The sequence below is a fragment of the Lactuca serriola genome, chromosome 5 (genome assembly GCF_051521515.1).
Source record: "Lactuca serriola cultivar US96UC23 chromosome 5, Lser_US96UC23_V15, whole genome shotgun sequence".
In the NCBI taxonomy this organism is placed as follows: domain Eukaryota; kingdom Viridiplantae; phylum Streptophyta; class Magnoliopsida; order Asterales; family Asteraceae; genus Lactuca; species Lactuca serriola.
Genome location: NC_136412.1, coordinates 189,164,074 through 189,182,592, shown reverse-complemented (window position 1 = coordinate 189,182,592; position 18,519 = coordinate 189,164,074). Strand labels below are relative to the sequence as shown.

The 18,519-nt window shown below is 37.5% G+C and overlaps 1 protein-coding gene and 1 long non-coding RNA gene across 2 annotated transcripts; both read right to left on the bottom strand.

Annotated features, from left to right (window-relative positions):
• Positions 1-2,202: 2,202 nt before the first annotated feature.
• LOC145053381 (putative receptor-like protein kinase At5g38990) lies at positions 2,203-4,406 on the bottom strand. Its single transcript, XM_079001420.1, has 3 exons — positions 3,328-4,406; positions 2,706-2,771; positions 2,203-2,624 (listed from the first exon to the last, which is right to left on the bottom strand). Exons 1-3 carry the CDS (start codon positions 4,355-4,357, stop codon positions 2,389-2,391), a joined length of 1,332 nt encoding a protein of 443 aa, XP_078857546.1. The 5' UTR covers positions 4,358-4,406; the 3' UTR covers positions 2,203-2,388.
• A 762-nt stretch (positions 4,407-5,168) lies between these two features.
• Positions 5,169-6,072, bottom strand: LOC145053383 (uncharacterized). Its single transcript, XR_013684464.1, has 2 exons — positions 5,931-6,072; positions 5,169-5,498 (listed from the first exon to the last, which is right to left on the bottom strand). It is a non-coding gene; the product is annotated as an uncharacterized LOC145053383 (long non-coding RNA).
• Between the last annotated feature and the right edge of the window lie 12,447 nt (positions 6,073-18,519).

Here is an 18,519-nt window from a genome sequence, read left to right as displayed (position 1 = left end):
AAACTTTCAACAATCCTTTACCTGAGTTTAAGTAAAGGAAAGAAAAGAAAGGGAAGGAAAATATGGAGAGAAAAGAAAGAGAGTGGAATGAAATAAATAACTTTTTTCGTGTTCCTGAGTTCGAAGGAAATGGAAGGAAACTTTAAAAAAAATATGTTCCCGAGTTGAAAGAAAAGGAAAATAAAAGAAAACAACATTGCAATTTTACCTATATTTTTTAAGCAATCATATTAAATACATAGTTATAATTGGAAAAAGAATATTGATCTATATCCTAATAGGAGCATCACACATCCAAAAGAAGCAAAATTATAGATGAAAGAAGCAGAACAAACTCCAAAATGAGTATCAACTAATAATCAAAAGTTGCAGCCAACCAAAGGTAGAAACAAGGGCAAAAAAGTCCAACAAACTGGAAGAAGGCTTGAAACATTAATACAGAAAACAAAAAGGACCATTACATACTCGATACAATGTTTACTTTCACACTTATTTATTTATTTATTTTCTAATTAAAGGCTTTATATAAATTTACTTATTTACTAAATTACATAAAAATTTCTTTATGATTGTTGTTAAAAAAAAGGCCATGGTGAGCATGAATACCATATAAGCATTAGGAAACCACCATAAATGCCGACACAATCTACTGATGTAAAAAAAGTGTAAATCAAACAACCAATAACTTTCTTTAACACAACATTTGTTGGCTAGATGTTTGTTAATGACAGTTAACAAAGTAATCACAAATATAAAGGAATATATTTCCTTGCAACAGCAAAACAAGAGGTAGAGCCAAGGGCAAAAACGTTTATGAAACTGTAAGATGGCTTGCAATACGTAAAGCAAGAACAACACCACTCAATGAACCAAAACAGTTGACCATTTATTGAATCATCAGTCAAACAACACTAATTGCAAACATTTGTGAATTGTGATGATGATTGACATGCTCGCAAGTCCTAATCTTCTTAGAGCAAGTCTTCTGTAATCTTGAGTGACAACAGCCATCCCAAACATCAATTTGGTATTAGAGAGAAATTACAATGCTGATATAGCTATGTACATATAAACTAATACAAATTTCATGTTTTCTTAAATTTAATCGACACCTCTGCTGTATTCGAAGCATAAGAAAACAATCCTAATTTCATTCGATTCTCAGAAATTAGTAAACACAATTCAAAAATCAGAATTCTCAGAAAATCTAACATAAGCAATCTAATCTAAGAAAACTTCTACACCAAAATTCGAAGGTGGAGTCTGGTATGACCGAAAGTTGAATGGTGGCCGGCTGGAGCTGTGGTCGGCGATGGAGGTGCAGCCGGAGAGACGAATGAAAGATGGCGTTGTGCGTAGTTGTATAAATAAGTTTTTCAAAAACACTCTTTTTAGTCAAAAACTCGTAGGAACGTTCTCCCATGCGTAGAGGGCCTTTTAAAGGTGTTGAGTATGCTTTTAAAGGACGAATGGCCGACTTACCTTTAAATCAGGCTTATAAACACTAGACAACATTACACGAGATGTGTTTCACATAACACGACTGTGTTTTGGCTTATATATGATATATGCACATAATAGCATTTTACCAACATATCCAAGAGTTATTATCATACAACCAACTTTTTTTAAAGAATAACTACACTTAGTTTACTGCTACAAACCCTCAAAATAGGATGTTATATTTATTAGTTTTAAATTTAGTTAGTACATTCATTAGAAAAAATTGCAATAATTAGTTTTTTTTGGAGGTATCATGCTACTCCCTGAGCAAGAATAGTCTGAAATGTCATTAGAAATCGTGACATAGATCTATTGAAGGATTATGGCATCAAGATGGGACCAAGCTTCAGTGGGCTCGGTTATTGCTTTGTGGCATCGGTGGCGGTTGTAGCCTTGTAGGAGAAGGGGGGGGGGGGGGGGGCGGGGGGGGGGGGGGGTATGATCTATCACTTGAAATGCTCGGAAATGTTTTCTTTTTTAAAAAGGCAACCCATGATGTATATTAACTTTTCTCCATCTCAAGGGTGATGGGTATACAGTTCTTAATATTAGAGATAGTGACCGCTGACGAGGAATTTGTTGGTGGCCATGGGAGGTAGGAGAGAAGAGACAAAATGGAGGTGTTGGGAAGGCAGAGATCAGCGGTTGGTTGATGGAAGAAAGCCATGTGAGAGAAGAAAAAATTATAGGTCAAGGATCTAGAAAGAATCTAATATCATGAAAGAGTTAATTAAATGCCAATATACATTCTCAACGTCCCTATATATAGAAGAGGATCGGGTAAAGTTAAGGAAACTAGAGTCCTAATCTAATGCAACAAGATAATTACAATAATAATAAAATATGGTTATCCAATAAGTTTTATGGTGAGACCATAGAAATAGTTTATAAAGCGTCATCTTCCATGTTTTTGTCATGGTACTGCTGTTTCCTGTCCTTGACAATGCGGTTCTTTTCTTCACTCAGTTTGTTAGATACCAACCCAAGTGACTCTTCGAGTGCTTTCATATGCTTCTGTCCCTTTGCAATTTTAACAAGTTGGCTGTCATCATATGTTTGCTTTAATTGGTTGACAATCTTCTCTTGATGAGAAATCATCTCAGACTTCAACTTTGATTTTCCTATACAGTGGAAAACAAACATATTACTTTTGTTAATGTGCTTTAATTTCACTTGCAATGTTGATAGTTCCAAACTCAAACCTTCATTATAGTTTCTGTAAGTATTCCATCCACCACGAACCAAGTGTGTTATGCTTAGGGGGCAAGCTGCACAAGAGTTTGATGTTATAATTAAGAAGAAGGATTTTTTTTTTTTTTTTTTTTACAAATAACCCATATGAATGTGAAAGCATATATAATGAGCAGAAATAAGATTGTCACCAATATTGAAGGACATTGACATGTGGAAATTGATAAAAAGAAGTATCGGTTTTGTCACCGATGGGAAAACCAAATTAAGATGCCTTCCCCTCGATGAATCAAAGGTCTCTTATAGGGAAACGATGGTAAGTGTTTCCATTAAGGAAGAACTAGAAACTAATAATGAAGTAAAAGAATTATAATATTAATATAAACTCTATAGACAGAAAAGAAGTTTAGATTGAAAATGGGTGACCATTTGGTGTTAAGTATGAAAATCATAATGTATCGTTGATCTCTACTAAGTGAAAGATCTTCTATTCAACAGTAAATTGATGATGTGGGAATTCAAATGGACACATACTGATTTTAGTGAACACATACTGATTTTACAAATGTTCTTCAATACATTTATATATGCAAAAATCCACAGGTAAGGTAAAACAGAAAAAGAACATAATACCAGATTTTTCCCCATTGGAACGAAATGGAAACATTAGCCCCTTATTACCAAATATTCTCATGCCTGAAGGGTGCAATTTGTTGCCGACTTTCTCTTGTAAGGTTAGCACAGACTCAAGACAAACCACAACCTCAGCCATTGTAGGCCGTTGCTTGGGATTGCTATCCAAACACGCATCTGCAATCCGTGCAAACTCCTTCAAACTTTTAGGCATGATTCCCTCCCTTATATTAGAATCAACTATTTGCTCAAGCTTATCTTCTTTGATAGATTCTTGAGCCCATCTTACTAAACCCCAATGTTCCTCATCAAGACTTTTATCCACCGCCCGCTTTCCACTAAGGACTTCAAATAAAACTACCCCAAAGGCATACACATCAGACTTTCTCGTCAGCCTACCCGTTGTGAAGTAGTCTGGATCTAGATATCCAAAAGTTCCTTTCACAACAGTATTTACATAAGTGGAAGGTTGATTTATTGGACCTAGTTTGGACAAACCAAAATCTGAAATCTTAGCATTCCAGCTTTCATCTAACAATATATTAGAGCTCTTCACATCGCGATGTATAACTCCATGCTTTATACCCGTACCAGTGTGAAGGTAATCTAACCCACGAGCGACCCCTATACATATTTTGAGTCGTTGCACCCAAGGTAAATTAGTCTGAAACTTGTGAAGATGATCTTCAAGGCTTCCATGGGGCATGTATTCGTAAACAAGGATCATTTCTTGCCTATCATTGCAATAACCAATCAAAGGTACTAAATGACAATGTCTTAACTTAGTGAGGATCGCAACTTCAGCCCAAAACTCTAATGCTCCTTGATTAGAAGTTGAATCCAACCGCTTGATGGCAGCAATGAAATGAGTTTCCCCATTTGTGATGGTTCCTTTGTAAACTATGCCGAACCCCCCACGCCCAATTATCAATGACTCATCAAAGTTTCGGGTTGCCAAGTGAATCTCAGAAATGGTAAGCTGACGACACTGTTGTGGCAACTCTATGGATGAGGAGGATTCAGCATCCATACTGGTAGGAAAGGGGTTCTTAGAGATGTGAAATTATAGGACTAGAGTTTGGAAGGTATTTCCAAATGTATGATCGATCATATAGTTATATGCACTAGGGTCATGGGTGAAAGCATCTTGATATTTTTATTGCTTATTCATAGTCAAACATACATATTTAATATTACTTACTCATAGTCAAACATACGATTTCATATTCCTGGACACACAAAAGAGGTTGGTTTGACATTTTCTAGATATGACAGTATTAGTGTTCACGTCACATTGATTCACTATTTATGTTTAACAATTGAAAGCTCACCATCACCACCTGTTGTCAAGACAGACTTCGTAGGTGATTAGCTAATCAACAATTGACTTTTTTGTAGAGATGGATAGCATGCGTGTTAGTTGTTACAACCTTACCTAAATATTGTCTTTTTGAAAAACTTATCTTTGTTATTCATAAAATCCTAGAAATATGTTAGTTAACTTATTTGTTTATTTAACTTAAAAAAAAAAAAACACTTATATTAAGCCTAGTTCAGTTGTTTCTATACGCGATTCTCATTATAAAGCTACAAGAAAAGTCCTTGTTACTAATAGTATCATTTAGGGGCTGTTTGTCAGGATCTGAATTTTTAAGAGGTTTGAATTTCTAAAAGAGTCTAAAACTTTAAGATCTGAATTATGAACAGACTGTTTAGTTGGAACCTCTGAATTGATATGCTGAATTATCAAAATTACTGGTTTACCCTTATGTATTATATTTGCTGAATAATTATAAAAAACTATAAATACCATACAAAATTCATATTAGCATAAATCAAAATTTTAATTAATAACTTGTAATGATATCTTTGACATAAATTTAAAAAAAAAATAATATCATTTTTATATATCCAAAGAATTTCAAAGTTAAAAAACAACATATTTGACATTGAATGTCAAAATTCTGTTAATTGAAGATGGGGTATTCTTCAGTTTGAGATTTGTTTTCAATGTCTTTATGTTTCAGAACCCAACGATTGTTCAGTCATCTTCAATCTCCATATTCCATAGCTTCCTCTCTACAGATAAATCTTTGAGTTAACTTCATGATCAAGTGGAAACCTTGAAACAATTTCTACCCCACTACTCAATGGAAAATGTGAACTGGGATCTGCAATTTCATAAGACTATCAAAAAATGAATCCATTAATCTTCCAATTTAACCAACCAAAAGAATTTAGGGTAACAAGAGAGGCTAAACAAAGTTACCTAATTATATCCCGATTTCTTCATCATGTTAACAATTAGTTATAAAACCATACTACTGATGGAATTTAGTATCTGGTTACTCTTTGGCCATTGATGAATCAAGTCTTAAACAAAGAAAATTACTCAGCCCCTAATTATCACATATAATCTCCACAAAATCAATAACAACAATTTTGGTTTCTAACGCCTAACAATCTGAAATCTTATGCAAAATATCCTAGATTGTTGTTTTGATTTCTCTATAATCTAATTGCAAACAAAATTACCACAAATCAAATTTGAATATTGCACAATTGACCACAAACGCAAACACATGGAGCAGGTGAATGCCTACCAGAAGATGTTGAAGCATCAGTCGGAGAGACAGAGGAAGTTGGCAGGGGTGGTGGAGGTGGTGTCGCTGGTTGAGTTTGACGGGATGTCCGTGGAAAGCCAACAAAATCAAGTTCAGAAGTAGCATAAGTATGCTACCAATTGAGTCGTTCCGGGTCACTAAACCTTAAAATAAAATTTAATATTTTTTCCTAATATCATGCATAACAAGTATTATGACTAAAAATAAGGAAATCTTAGAAAAACCCAATATTTTATCCTCCAATGTTCGAAAAAAAACTATTATTTTATTTTTATGTATGATAAAACCATTTTATTTGATGACCATGTCTGAAATAATGTTTCGTAACCAACAAACCCTTGAAAGCCAGTTATTTAACATTTTTGACATCAGAAAAATCCAAAAAATTATCATTTGATGCGCGAAAAAACATTTATTTTTTTATTTTATACAATAAAACTATTTTATAATCCTCCTCGACAATTTTCACTACTAATATGATACCAACCAAGGGGTTTCCTGTGACTCATCGTATAAAAGGATAATAGGTTGGGTTTTTTCTTAAGTCACAAATGCTAGGTAATAGACCTACCTTCTGCAAGCATCAACCAAGTACAAGCAAAACTTGAACTTCTTTGTGGGCAACAACTTTGTCAACATATCTGCTGGGTTGACCTTTGTATCAATATTCAGTATTGAAAACTTAGCTCCTTCCAGAATATCCTGAATGAAATTCAACCTGACATCGATGTGCTTCGTCTTCTCGTGATACAGAGGGTTCTTTGCAAGACTCAAAGCACTTTGATTGTCACAATACAAGACATGCTTCTCCACCTTCAGAGTTCAGACCAAGACTCTGAATAAACCCTTACAACCACATCTCTTCCTTTAATCATTTCGTTATGGACATGTACTTGGATTTAGTTGTGGACAAAGCAACTATATCTTGTAACCTTGACTTCCAACTGATGGCACATCTGAATAAAGTGAATATGTAGCACGTTTGTGACTTGCGCTTCAACAAGTCACCACCATAATCAGAGTCAGCATATCCCACCAAGTTACTTTTCGTGTTTGTTCCACACACCAAGCAAACATTCGTCATTCCCTTCAAGTATCGCAAGATCCACTTTACAGCTTCCTAATGAGTCTTCCGTAGATTACTCATAAACCTGCTAACCACACTAACTGCATGAGCCAAATCGGGTCTGGTACATACCATAGCATACATGAAACTTCCAACAGCACTTGAGTATGGAACCCTGCTCATCTAATTCCTTTCTTCATTAGTAGTAGGTAAAGTTCTTGGACCAAGTTTAAAGTGAGATGCCAAAGGAGTTCCAATTGGCTTGGACTGATCACAATTGAAGGACTACAAAACTTTCTTAATGTACTTTTGTTGAGAAATACATAACCGTCCTGATCTTCTGTCCCTTTGAATCTCCATCCCCAGTATCTTCTTTGTTGCTCCCAAACCCTTCATCTCAAACTCATTCTTTAGGGTCGCCCTCAATTCATTTATTCCAGCCATGTCTTTAGCTGTAATGAGCATATGATCAACGTATAACAATAGATATATGTAGGAATCTTGTGATAATTCCTTTGAGTAAACACAATTGTCATACTGGTTCCAAGTGTATCCATTCGGGATCAAGAATGAATCAAATCTCTTGTACCATTATCTTGGAGACTACTTCAACCCATACATGAATTTCTTCAGCAAACATACATGATCCTTTTTAGAATCAAGGAACACTTCTGGTTGGGACATATAAATCTTCTATTCTAAATTCCCATGAAGAAATGTCGTTTTCACATCGAGCTGCTCAAGTTCCAGATCCAATGCACTCACCATGGCCAAAAGAACCTGAATTGTCTTGTGCTTTACGACTGATGAGAACACTTCATGAAAATCAATTCCTTCTTTCTGAGAAAACGCTTTCGCCACCAACCTTACCTTGAACCTTGCTGGTTCAACTCCTGGTATCCCTTCCTTCTTCTTAAAGATCCATTTACATCCCAGTAGCTTTGCTCCTTTTGGTAATAAAACAAGATCCCATGTTTCCTTTTTCTCTAAAGGTTGCATTTCTTCATTCATGGCCATCAACTAGTCATTTGCTTCTTTACTCGCTATAACGTCTTTATACGATTGAGGCTCCTCAGTGTCAATGCCTTCTCTAGTTGCTGAAGCAAAAACAATGGAGTCAAGTTCACCTAAATTCACACATCCCACATATCTATCAGGTTGTCGAATAACCCTCTTCGATCTTCTCTTTGCTACAGGTTCATTCCCATCATCTTTCCCGACATCATCACCACTAGACGAAGATCCCATGGGTTGCTCTTATGTTTCATCTTTACCAGGCTGTTCACTGTCGCCTTGCTCTTTGTCACTTATCACAACTCTGTCTGGAGTTTGATTCGCAAACCTTACCTTCTGGCTAGCACCCTGATCTTTGTTCCCTGCTTGACTTGTATCACCTCTTCCCTGGTTAACTATGGCAGATTCTTCAAAGGTCACATCTTTGGTCATGATAAATTTAGGAGTTCTTCCTTCTTCTATACACCACAGTCGATAACCTTTTACTTATGTCGCATATCCTAGAAATATGCACTTCATTTCCCTTGGCTCAAGTTTACTATCATTCACATGAGCATATGTAGGCATCCAAATATACGTAAACCAGAATAGTAAAAGGGTTTCCCGGACCATACCTCTTGAGGAGTCTTCAAGTCTATTGCAGTTGATGGTGATCTGATCACTAGATAGCAAACAATGTTAATTACTTTGTCCCAGAATTGCTTGGATGAGTGTTTGGTTAATCCGTTCTACCACTCCATTTTGTTGTGGTGTTTGTCGTACAGTGCGGTGCCTCATTATACCTTCTGCCTTGCAGAAATTATCAAGGGGAGCATTGCAAAACTCCAACCCATTGTCAGTCCTTAGAGTCTTGACCTGTTTCCAAGTCCTTTTCTTAACCATGGTCTTCCTCTCCTTGAACTTCTAAACACCTCATCTTTGGTCTTTAGAAAATACAACCAAACCTTCCTTGAATAGTCATCAATGAATGTCACAAAGTATGAGCATCCTCCTTAAGACTTCACTAGTGTAGGACCCCACAAATCTGAGTGAACATACCCCTTGATTTCCTTGCTTGTGTGTTGACTAGTACCGAACTTCACTTTTCAATGCTTTCCCTTAACGAAAGCTTCATAAAACTTTATCTTTCTAGTAGACTCTCCACCAAGCAGTCCTTGTTTACTTAGAACTGAGATGCCCTTCTCACTCATGTGCCCCAACCTACGATGCCACAACTCTGTCTTGTCATCACCTTCATTCAAGGATCGGGAGATAGCCACCGTTCCCATAACTGTACTACCTTTTAGGATATAGATGATAGGTCTTTAGGAAAACAACAATTCTTATATGTGCATGAAACCCTAATGCTTTGGATCTAGGTTTTCTCTAATTAAACATGCAAACTTGAACACAAAAGGAGAAACCCTAGGAAGTGTCTAATATTTTCAAAATTCATATAAAACTAGGGTTAGGTTACATACCTTGATTGTTATATTGTAATAACAATGATTCCCTTGTACATCTTGAAGCTTGAGAACTTAGTTTCACAAGTGTAACACATCTAATGGCTCACAAACACACAATGTAAGAGAATAATATGAGAGATGAGGAGATCAAACTTTTGGCTATTGCTTCTATCAAAGAGTGGCCAAAAATCATATCCTTAAGGATTCTATTTATAGTGCACCAAGGATGTTATGGATAACCCTAATCTCAAATATGGTAATTATCCACCTCATTTGATTATCCATATATGATAAGATATTCCAGAAACTCTAGAATAATCTTACATATACATACTAAAAACCTTCCACCTTTCCCCTAGGAAGGTTCTGGACCCTTTTCCTCAACTATTGAATAATTTCACTTTTAGTCCCTACACTTGTAATTAATTCCTTTAATCCCAAAATTAATTACAAATTAATTTATGATTCAATACTAATTAATAATATGGTTACTAATTAATATATTATTTCCATAACATATTATTAAATCATTTATTCCAATTTATTAATCAATTAATAAATTCTTCCTCTTCCTCAATTAATCATCCTGTCTAGTTACATGTGAGAAGGCAACCCAAAAGGACTATGCCACTATCAATTCAAGTACATACCAATTATAGTTATGAGATCAGACACTTAATCCAACAGTCTCCCACTTGGATAAATCTAATAACTATAAATCCAAGTATGACTTCAAAAACGGATAAGCAATCGTAGCTCTCATAGTTTTTTTTATCGAACTCTGGCATTGTCAGTTGCGTGTCCCAAGATAAGTGATCATATAATCCTCTGTTTTGCAAGATATCATGTGAACAAATGACATGGAACAAAATTATTCTCATTGTCCAACAGTTTGTTTCCCGATTTCTGATTTGTAATGATAAATAAATTAGTCAAGTACATCAATTCAGTTCTGACCGGGCCCGACATATAAGTCAACACCAAATCATTGAGGGGCCAAAGATATCGCTTTTCCACTTAGGGCAAAAGGAATAGATAAACTGTAACATCCCAAATTTCTGATAAAATTTTTCGTTTTTAACTATCAAAATCATTCTCAAGACATAATATTTCAACCACATTTGTTTTTCCAAAGTCCATAATATAAAATAAATTGTTTAAAAACATCAGAGTGTCCCAATCAAAACATCGGGGAGTGCATGCCGCGCCATCATGCCGACCCTTTCCCTTAGGCTCTGAAGTACCTGGAACAACTAACAAATTCTAAGCTAATGCTTAGTGAGTTCCCTAGAGCATACCCCGCACAATCCACATAATCACATAAACCATATAAACTATAAAAGCCACATATATCACATAATCCATGCATACAAAACATATCAGGATGCCATGGAAACCCTCCAAGGTCTTATACCGAGTGACACTGGAACCCCCACGTGGTCGTAACTACCTGTCATGGGAACCCCCACATGGTCTTCGCTAACTGCCATGGGAACCCCTACATGGTCTTTACTAACTGCCAGTGGAACCCCCACGTGGTCTTGACTACCTGCCATGGGAACCCCCACATGGTCTTCACTAACTAAAGAAATATCATAAGAGCTAAACATGCAACATATTAGGATGCCATGGAAACCATCCAAGGACTTATACCAATGCCATGGGAACCCTCTCATGGTCTTAATCTACTGCCACGGGAACCCCTGGGGGTCTTCTATACAAATGTCCTATCGACATATCACATAATCAACTAACAATCCACATATCATGTATAATGGGCCAGCCTTGGTGCCTTCGACCCATTGGTATGGTGAGGAGACTCACCTCTCAAGAAATGTTGGACTAATAAGATAAGTCCCAACTCGCAGGTCCAACTCTACTTCCTACAACCATTATGAAACTAACTTGTTAAAAATCCCGAAATACCAAAATTACACTCAAAGTCAAACTTTATCAACCATGGTCAAAGTCAAGGTCAACAACTTATGTTGACCCCAACTCGTCGAGTGCACCTAGCAACTCGTCGAGTTTCTTCAATATTCAGAAACCTGAAAAACCCTAGTAAACTCCCTGAGTTGTCAGGACAACTCGTCGAGTCCCCACAGTATCCCGAAGGCGGGAAAACCCAATCCAACTTGCCGAGTCGGTATGGCAACTTGTCGAGTTTTACCCCCGTTGCACCCTGTCACACCCCCAAACCAAGGATGGCGGAAACGTTCGAGGGTGGAGGACTTCATGTATAGTATCACAACAACGAGTATAATAGTGCTCAAAATAAATACAACCAACATAAATATAATTGAAAAAGTTACATCATAGTAAGTTTACATGTTTCAAATCAATTACATTATGATGACGAATGAACTGTTTGACGATTTATCGTCCCATCCTCAAAATGCCATTGGTTTTCCTGTTTCACTGAGTTCTTGAGAATACAAGTAGTTTTGAAAAAGTGTCAACAATTAAGTTGGTGAGTTCATAAGAGTTTTGTTTGAGAAAGAAACCGTTTTCTTTGTAAAAGCGACAAAGTATGTTTCCAGAAAATCCAATATTTTCTTTATCAAGTGTGAAATGAATGCTTCTATGTTGTGCGATAATGAACCCTAGAAAGATCCGTAGATTCCTTCTATAATCACTCAGTGTATATAAGTTATATAAGATTTAAATTAAATAAACCATCGAATATAATGGGTCTGCCCTAGGTCCACAACCAAACAAGGAACCGGAGATAAGGCGGGCCCACCAATTCTAAGTCGATTGTGACTAGATTCTTATATAACTCTAGCATATACACTTAGCAATTACAACTGAAACCTAACAATTCTAGATGAAATGTAGTTTTAATAGAAATATGTTTCCCAAGAAAATCCAATATTTTCTTATAAAAGATAGGTAGTCCTAAATCCCAGGACCGAAAGTAAACAAGTATTTTCCATACTTAAAGATGTAAAAGTGATTTTAAATTGTCATAAAACTCTTTTTGATATGAAAGTGTACAAATATTTTTCCATACTTAAAGTAATTCCTGTGAGTTAAATCGACATAACCCTCTAATTTAAAAGTAGAACCCATAAATCTTATGATTTGTTAATACCACATGTGAGCTATTATAACCATGCTAGACTCAGATGGCCTCGTAATATGACGTTCTTCAGGCGTCACTGTTAAATGAAACTTGTCACCTCAGACCTGCCGATCTAGCTCTTGCAAGCAGCTCAGATGCAAGTTTGTCAGACCCAATATAGATCTATACACAACTATCACGCTCTCCCTACAAGAGACTTTGGTAATAATTTACAAGACTTTTGATTTTGTTACCATGAAGGTAACACGAAGGAAATGACTCACAAATTTATTCATTAACAGATTTACGTGAACTAAACTGAAAACCTTTGGTAAATAAGTTTGAAAAGTAAATGATACATAAACTATACCTATTATAGTTTATCCAAAACGTTTGTAAGGTAAAAGAACTCCTTTTATGAAAATACATTAATGCTATGAGTCCATAAACTATTACTATTATGTAGTATATGAAAAACCCATTCGTTTTGAGAGTAAAACCTTTCTCATGTAGTAAAAGTCCACATACTATGCTTATTATAGCTTATTAATGTGTTTTAAATGAATGAAGAATCCCTATCATGAATGACTAAATTTCAGTTTATAGTGATAAACTAACAAGAAAACACATTCATTATTTAGAACTTATTGTTATACACTTTGCTCAACATAATACAAAGTGTTATGAAAGTTATAAGCTGTTAACTAGTTTTTAACCTTTCTGCACTGTTTTAGAAAAATCATAGCAAAATCATACGGAGTCGAAAACTGAATCTATAAATTTTGAGAGTTCATAAAATGTGTCTAGTTTATTCATAATTTTTATTATAATTTTTGGAAGTCTTTAACTTGTGTTAAAATATCCATATTCACAGACTGGTCCGGATTTGTTCTTCAAATGATAGGCTGTTTTGTAAAAATCACCATAAATCGTAGAAAAATAGTATGGAGATGTGCAAGTATTCATTTTAAAGGTATAAACCTGAACTATTTTCATCTCATACAGGTTTGAAAACTAAAATGTGTAAGTTGACCAAAACAGTCCGTGAATGGAGTTAAACTTTCTTGATGAAAGTTGTTGGAAAAGTTTAGTTGTGTTCTTGATGTTTTAACTTATATCCCCCCACCCCTTAAAACTTAAGAAAACATGAAAAGATAGGGTATGAACTCACCTTATGTGATTTCATTGGATGGATGTTGAAGGAGAGAAGTGTTCAACTCAAGAACACTTGGGAGGTGCTTGAAGATTTGAAGATCTAACACAAATATGACGATATTTGTGTAAGAAATCTATGATTTGGATGAAAGATAGTAGAATATCTAAGTTTGGGAGGAAGATACTTACCAAATGTGGAGGAAAAACACAAGACCAGCCTTTGAATCTCGAATTTTTAGAGAGAGAAAGTGGAAGAGAGGTGTTTGTTCTTCTTAAGAAAGAGTGAATAAAGTGGGAGGAGAGAGGAGGATATCTCTAGCTTTTGTTCAACATTTTGGCTGGAAAAGAGTGGGAAAAGGACAATTATTAACTAGGTATGGGTGAATAGTGACTAGGGGTTGTACTATGAAGGTATGGGGAGGTTGCTTGTGTCATACACTAAGGCAAAGTCAACACTCCACCCATAAATCTTACCTACTAGATTTTATTCTTAGGCAAGGATTTACCCCAAAATATAATTAAAATATGAATATTTGGAGTTTATTATGTTAATATATGAGTTTGTGTGAAAATCCCCCGTTAAAATCTCGAAAAACGGGCTCAAAACGCTAAAAATATTGAAAGCCGGGCAAAAACTGCCAAATTCCGAAATTTGGGGTCGGAGGTTCGGTCCTAGTCCTTAGAACCGAAAGTAGGAGAAGAAACCGAGAGAGAAGGTTTCCGCTGCGCGGGTCGCCTCTCGGACCGAAGGTGAGGCTCGGTTGTGCATGGGAACAGAGAGGTCTCGCAGGCATGCTCATCAGAAGGGACCGAGGGTTAGGATCTCGGACCGAAGGTAAGAAGGGTAGAGCCGAAAGTCAGGTCTCGGTTCTGATTAGTCAGGGGACCGAAATAGACCGAGCGCTCAGTCCATTTCGGTTGAGAGGGTTTCGGTTCTCAGTAGGTTCGGCTCTAAGAGGTTCGGCTCCCAAGAGGAGTTTTGGTTCCTAAGAGGAGTTTCGACTCCTTAAGGCTGTTTTTCGCGTAGACTTCCGTTTTCGAGCTGTTTTCGTCAAATTCGAGGGTCGGGATGCCCCAAGTGATTATAAAAAGTTGAGAGAGATTTTGAGAGAGATTTGGGAGAGATTTGTCATACTTGGAGAGATTTGGCATACTTAGAGAGATTTGGGAGAGATTTGACATTCTTGGAGAGATTTCTCCTACAGAGAGAGATTTGGGAGAGATTTGACATTCTTGGAGATATTTGGGAGAGATTTGACATTCTTGGAGAGATTTCTCATACAGAGAGAGATTTGAGAGAGATTTCATGTAAGACCGAAAATTTTTAATAAAATTATCATTTTTAAATAACAAAAATTCTCATAATACATTTCACAAAAATCCTCAATTATCAAATTAACAAAACACAAATCCCTAATTATTTGATTAATAATCCAGGATCCTCCAGAATATAACTCTTTATCTCGTGTGTACAATCGAGTCGTCGCCTTTCCCCAAAATACCACAAATACACATTAGCCACTCGAGGCTATAACTCTGTAAAACCCTCCGGTCAATGTGTTTCAGTCGGACCCTCCAGTCCCACAACTCTAACGGACCCGCCGGTCCTAACTCTGTAGACCCTCCGGTCCTATCTCTGTGGACCCTCTGGTCCTAACTCTGTAGACCCTCTGGTCCTAACTCTGTGGACCCTACGGTCCTAAATCTATAAGCTCATAATAAATACACAACATAATTCACATAGACATAGTGCAGGATATCGCAGTACTCAAATAAACACATAAGATCATTATATATACACATATTACCATAACAGCATAAGTCATAAAGACAGTATGCACGATAACACATAACACAAAATAAACAAATAAGACCCTCTAGTCGATAGTGTACTAAGACCCTCCGGTCTATATGTACTGAGACCCTCTGGTCGATAGTGTACTAAGACCCTCTGATCTATATGTACTGAGACCCTCTAGTCAATGATATACTAAGACCCTCCGGTAAATAGTGGAAATAAGACCCTCTGTTCATCAACAAGAATAAGACCCTCCGGTCACACACAAATTACAACACATATAAGTATAGTGAGAAGACTCACCTCGGTTGGTGAACAGATCCTATAAATGTTGTTGTTGTACTCCGACCTCTAACTCTGAGCCAAACCCATAATTAACCCCATTAGGATTTAAGACCAACCTTCACATATTAGGTCTAAATATGGTCCACCAACCCATTCCATAACTAACTCAAGCCCATTGGGCCCACCAAGGCCCAAAACCAAATGGGCCCACAAAGGTCCACTAAATGTCCAACTATGGCCCAATTTTCCATATTGGGCCCAAACCCTCATGTGGGTCTTAACCTAAAGCCCATCAATAGCCCAATCACTAAATCCCAAAAGGAAGGCCCAACTCAAGGCCCAAGCAACATTAGGGTTTTCACATGAAATGATGATTAGGGTTAAGTGTTCTCACTTAAACCATTAAGGACTTAACCCATTAAGTCAATTATTCCACTAAGCCATTTAACAATGGAGTCGGCATGAGTCATAAATCCAGTCCACTGGTCCAAATGCGAGTTCCAATAGGTCCAAACCCACAAACCCTAAAATTAGGGTTTTCTAAACCCAAATCAGGGTTTCTAGCCCAATATCCCATCCAACTAGTCCAGATCAAGCAATTGGGCCGATTAGGGTTCACTATGCCAAGCACCACCCACTACCACCTAAGGTAGTGGTGGTCAATGGTGGCTCACGGTGGTGGTGGTGGTGGTTTTTCCCCCAATCCCTCCACTAAAAATGCTAACACAAGTCCCATTTCACAAGACATACTCTTAATCATCACAAAAAAATACACACAACCACTACCATATGGCGGCTGGTGGTGGTGATGCGATGGCAGGAGGCGGCAGCCACCATGGTTGGCAGCCATGGTGGGTTTCTCTTGCCAAATACATACGTGAAATTCTCCATGAACGTTGAAATTAGCAATTCCACACGAATATGAAACATACAGCCGCCGACTAGGCGGCAGGAGTCATCGGAAAACGCCTACAGCGACCCTACTGCCACTGACGTCGGCCATCGACGTTTTCGGCGCGTACCCACAGATTACAGCGAACTTACCGATTGCTGTCAGTCGCTCTCGTCCCACACATAACGAGCCATCTTCAACCTTGATCCCGGTGGTTCTTCCAGCCGCCCTTGATGTCTCCGGCCGGCAGCGGTGTTGCAGCGGCGTTACAATGGCAAGGTATCCATTTGGAGGCTTCATTTGATCGGAAAAGAGAGCAGGAAGAAGGTGCCGATGTGAGGCTCTCATGAGGGTGGCAGCTACAATATGCTTCTCAGTGTAGGGTTAGAGGGCGAGTAAGGAGTGTCGGGTATAACCTGTGCCTCACTTTTGAACATTCCATCTCTTTACAATTTTAGTCCCTCCTCACTAGACTTCCTTCAATATTAATCCATCATTTACATTTTTCCCCCTAACTCCATAAGTTCATTTCATAATAACCCCAAAATTACCAAGCAACCCCTTTTCTATAAATTATTTACAATTGCAGCCCCCACCTTTATAAATAATCACAAAACCAATTTGAAACTTAAGCTTTTTAACCCCCAAATTTTAAAATTATGACGGTTAACTCCTCGAAACCAACACCTTACTAATTATTAATTATTTTAGGGTTTCTACTCATATTAACCCTTATCTATTTATTTATTTAATATACAAGATGTTACAATTGTCCCCCACTTAAATTAGATTTCGTCCTCGAAATCATTCCTCACCATACGTTACATGCCCGACAACTTCAACGGCATGGCCATAAGCCCGAGTATAACCCCAGTTGTTCAATCCAACAGAGATATCCTAAGCAACCACATTGCCTGCAATCACTAAGTTCGCTTTACTCCAAGCAATATTTCAACCGATCTATAGACACACATCATTTCCGACCTCTGTCGTCTAACACTCACTAACTCCATGAATGTTGCGGTCCTTCTCAAACGAATTGAGCCGACCCTTACGGGTCTAGAACATCATATGCAAACCATAAATCACTCAAAATGAAACCCATCAGGAATATGAAATATCAACTCATCTATCATTTACACCAATAGGGCCAACTCAAACTCGAGAGTCTGGTTCGACAACAAAATTGGAACCACTCATATCCAATCTGATACTCAACATAGGACCCATGATTTACAAGTCTACGCATACATTACTTCTCCTATTCCCTCCAATGTGCCACAACCTCTACTCAATTCGAGATATAACGGATCCCAACCATCATGGAGACCACAGTCTCACGCCTGCCCCTGCCACCAGGTTCCCAAAGACTCAATTATTAGGGCTACCCAAGCCTAAAACTTTTCTGCGTCAAGCTCTGGTCAGAGAGCACTTCATCACAACGTTCTCTCGCTGACTAGTGGGTACTACTGCTCCCCGTAGCATCACCACAACCTCTCTGCACTGACTCATTGAAGTTGCAGCTCCCTGTAGTCTTACCGCACTTACTCTTATCACTTCATAATCTCATCCTCAGGCTGACACCACATTACGATCATTAACTCATGCTCTGCGGCCCAGCATAAATAGGTACACACACACCCATCCAGGCTAAACATCACTACTTTGGATGACCACCGTCGTGACAAAACCTATTTTTCTCGCTGCAATTCACATTCTCAGATAAATCTATTTGATGTCAATTAGCTGAAGGGCCCCCACCGGAACCATAGACACTTGATACACCACTCGTCATCTCATAACTCAAGACTCGAAATCAACCGAAATTTAGGACATCATACCCGGATGT

Excerpts from the sequence above, each read along its gene's own strand:
- LOC145053381 (XM_079001420.1), bottom strand. The coding sequence starts at position 4,357 with ATGGATGCTGAATCCTCCTCATCCATAGAGTTGCCACAACAGTGTCGT. Across the intron at positions 2,772-3,327 it reads TTCCAATGGGGAAAAATCTG|CTTGCCCCCTAAGCATAACA; the intron begins GTATTATGTTCT and ends ACTCTTGTGCAG. Across the intron at positions 2,625-2,705 it reads TTACAGAAACTATAATGAAG|GAAAATCAAAGTTGAAGTCT; the intron begins GTTTGAGTTTGG and ends TCCACTGTATAG.